General features: G+C 43.2%; 1 protein-coding gene across 1 annotated transcript in view; it reads right to left on the bottom strand.

Annotated features, from left to right (window-relative positions):
- The window catches only part of STARD9 (StAR related lipid transfer domain containing 9), a 128,224-nt gene that overhangs the window by 65,793 nt on the left and 60,381 nt on the right, over positions 1-2,050 (bottom strand). The window contains 2 exon segments of the mRNA XM_012806315.2: positions 429-490; positions 580-612. Coding sequence (XP_012661769.1) covers positions 429-490; positions 580-612 — 95 coding nt within the window.

Below are 2,050 nucleotides of genomic sequence, written 5' to 3'. Positions count from 1 at the left end.
AAAAAAAAAAAGTATCGGGAAGACAGAGAATAAAGGGAAATGGATATCTTTACACCAATATTTTCAGTCTACATTGTTAAAACTTTATCTTTGAATAGCCAGCAGTAGTCTGGGAACTGAGGTTTGAGAACTACTGCCCTGGGGAATAATCTAGCAGGAGCCTAGAAGAAAGTCCCAAAAGCTAAAGAAAGACAGCCAGAGTGAGCTGGGCCACAGGACATAAGTACTTGTTAAGTCTAAGGGAATTAAATTTGGGGCAATCAAGGACCTAAGTATGTTTTTCATCTCTCTGTACTGCAAGATGGTTCTCCTGTGACTTTTCTCCATCCCTCTGGTGACTCTGGAATTAAAGAGAAGCCAGCTGAACATGCTAGAATTTGGAGTGAAAGTAGAAACACTGTAGGTCACATATCTTGATAGGTTCTTACCTTACTTTTATACTGCAGGAGGAAGGCAGTGAGGCATAGTCTTTCTCCCTGACAAAGAGACCCTGCACAAATCAGAGGGTTGGGGTTTCACTGCAGAGAGTGTACAAACAAAACCTACTTTGAAAAGATCCAGTCAAAAGAGTGTTTATACCTCACATATTCGGGGCGTCAATCCAATAGAAGCCTGGAAAACAAAAGAAAGGAAAGCATTATCATTTATTGGGGGTGATACTCAGCCCCACCCAACACCCAGGACCCATCCTCAGCCTGGAGGATGGGCACATGGGCACCTTTACTTTAGGTGGATTCCATGAGGTATATAGAAGACTCATGTGACAGTGCTCTCAAGACATACCCATGGGGGAAAAGTAAACGCACCAGTTTGGAGGCCTATTATCACCACACGATGGAAAAGAAATGGAGCTAGCAAACCCAGATACCTGCTTTTATGCAATAAAGCTTATGTCACTCTTGGATAAACCACTGTACCGATATGGTTCCTCCTAGACTCCTACACCTCCTATCCCTACACACAGGGGGGCTAGAGAAAATGGGTATTCAAAATACACATTTAGAGAGAGGGGCTTCTTTCTCCATCAGTGCTAACTTGTACTCAAAATAAGGGCTTTATATCTGTGTTTAGGAGGCAATTTCTTCTTTAAATTTCAAATGCTGTGAAAGCACACTAAACACAAACGATAAGCAATGAGCTGGACCCAAAGCAGCAGGGATAACCAGTCAGAAGGAACAGTGTCCTAGAGAATGTTCTCAGCTAGTGTCATTTGCCAATCACCCCAACAGGATACTTCTAAACCTAAGACAGAGGTTTTCTTGAGGAATTCTGCGCTCTTAATTTTCTGTGATAAAGTGATAAATCCTATATACTTTTGAAAGTCCCCAGCCCAGGAACTGGTGCTCCCCCTTCCCTCCAGTGCAAAGATCCAACGTACGCAGGCTTGGAGCTGGGCCATGATAACCTTATCTCTGCACAGCCCCAGTTAGTACTTAAGATCAGTCTAGGTAGGGTGGTGCCTGTGGCTCAAACAGTAGGGCGCCACCCCGATATGGGGGGGAGGGGTGGCAGATTCAAACCTGCTCCAGCCAAAAACTGCAAAAAAAAAATTAAAAAATAAAAGATCAGTCTAGGTCTTGTCCACAAGGTGGTGTTAAAATGCTTCAAGCGATGAACTTGGAAATAATGAGAGAAATTCAGTAAAACTGAGGTCTACTTCATCAAAGGAAGCTTATACAATTCTAGACTTTCCAGGTTTTGATGATGATGGGCTAACTATCCAAAGTTTATCTTTCAATTAAATGTTGAAAAACTTATTCTCAATCCTAAAGAGGGCTTGTTGCGTTGGTTGTATAGTGGTGAGCATAGTGGCCTTCCAAAGAGGGCTTGTTAAATCTTGTTAAAGTTGACTAACTACAGAAATCAATCACATCCATCTCACAGTGGCAAGGACAATGTAAGACTCAGGCATGCTGTGGCATTAGGAAGATAATCTCACTACAATATTAAGTAACACTCAACCGGCTAAGGCGCCAGCCACGTACACCTAAGGTGGCGGGTTCGAATCCCCAGCCCGGACCCGCCAAACAACAATGACGGCTGCAACCAA

This window comes from Otolemur garnettii, unplaced genomic scaffold, assembly GCF_000181295.1.
Source record: "Otolemur garnettii isolate 467f Iridium unplaced genomic scaffold, OtoGar3 scaffold00050, whole genome shotgun sequence".
NCBI lineage: Eukaryota > Metazoa > Chordata > Mammalia > Primates > Galagidae > Otolemur > Otolemur garnettii.
This window is presented reverse-complemented; position numbering and strand designations above follow the sequence as displayed.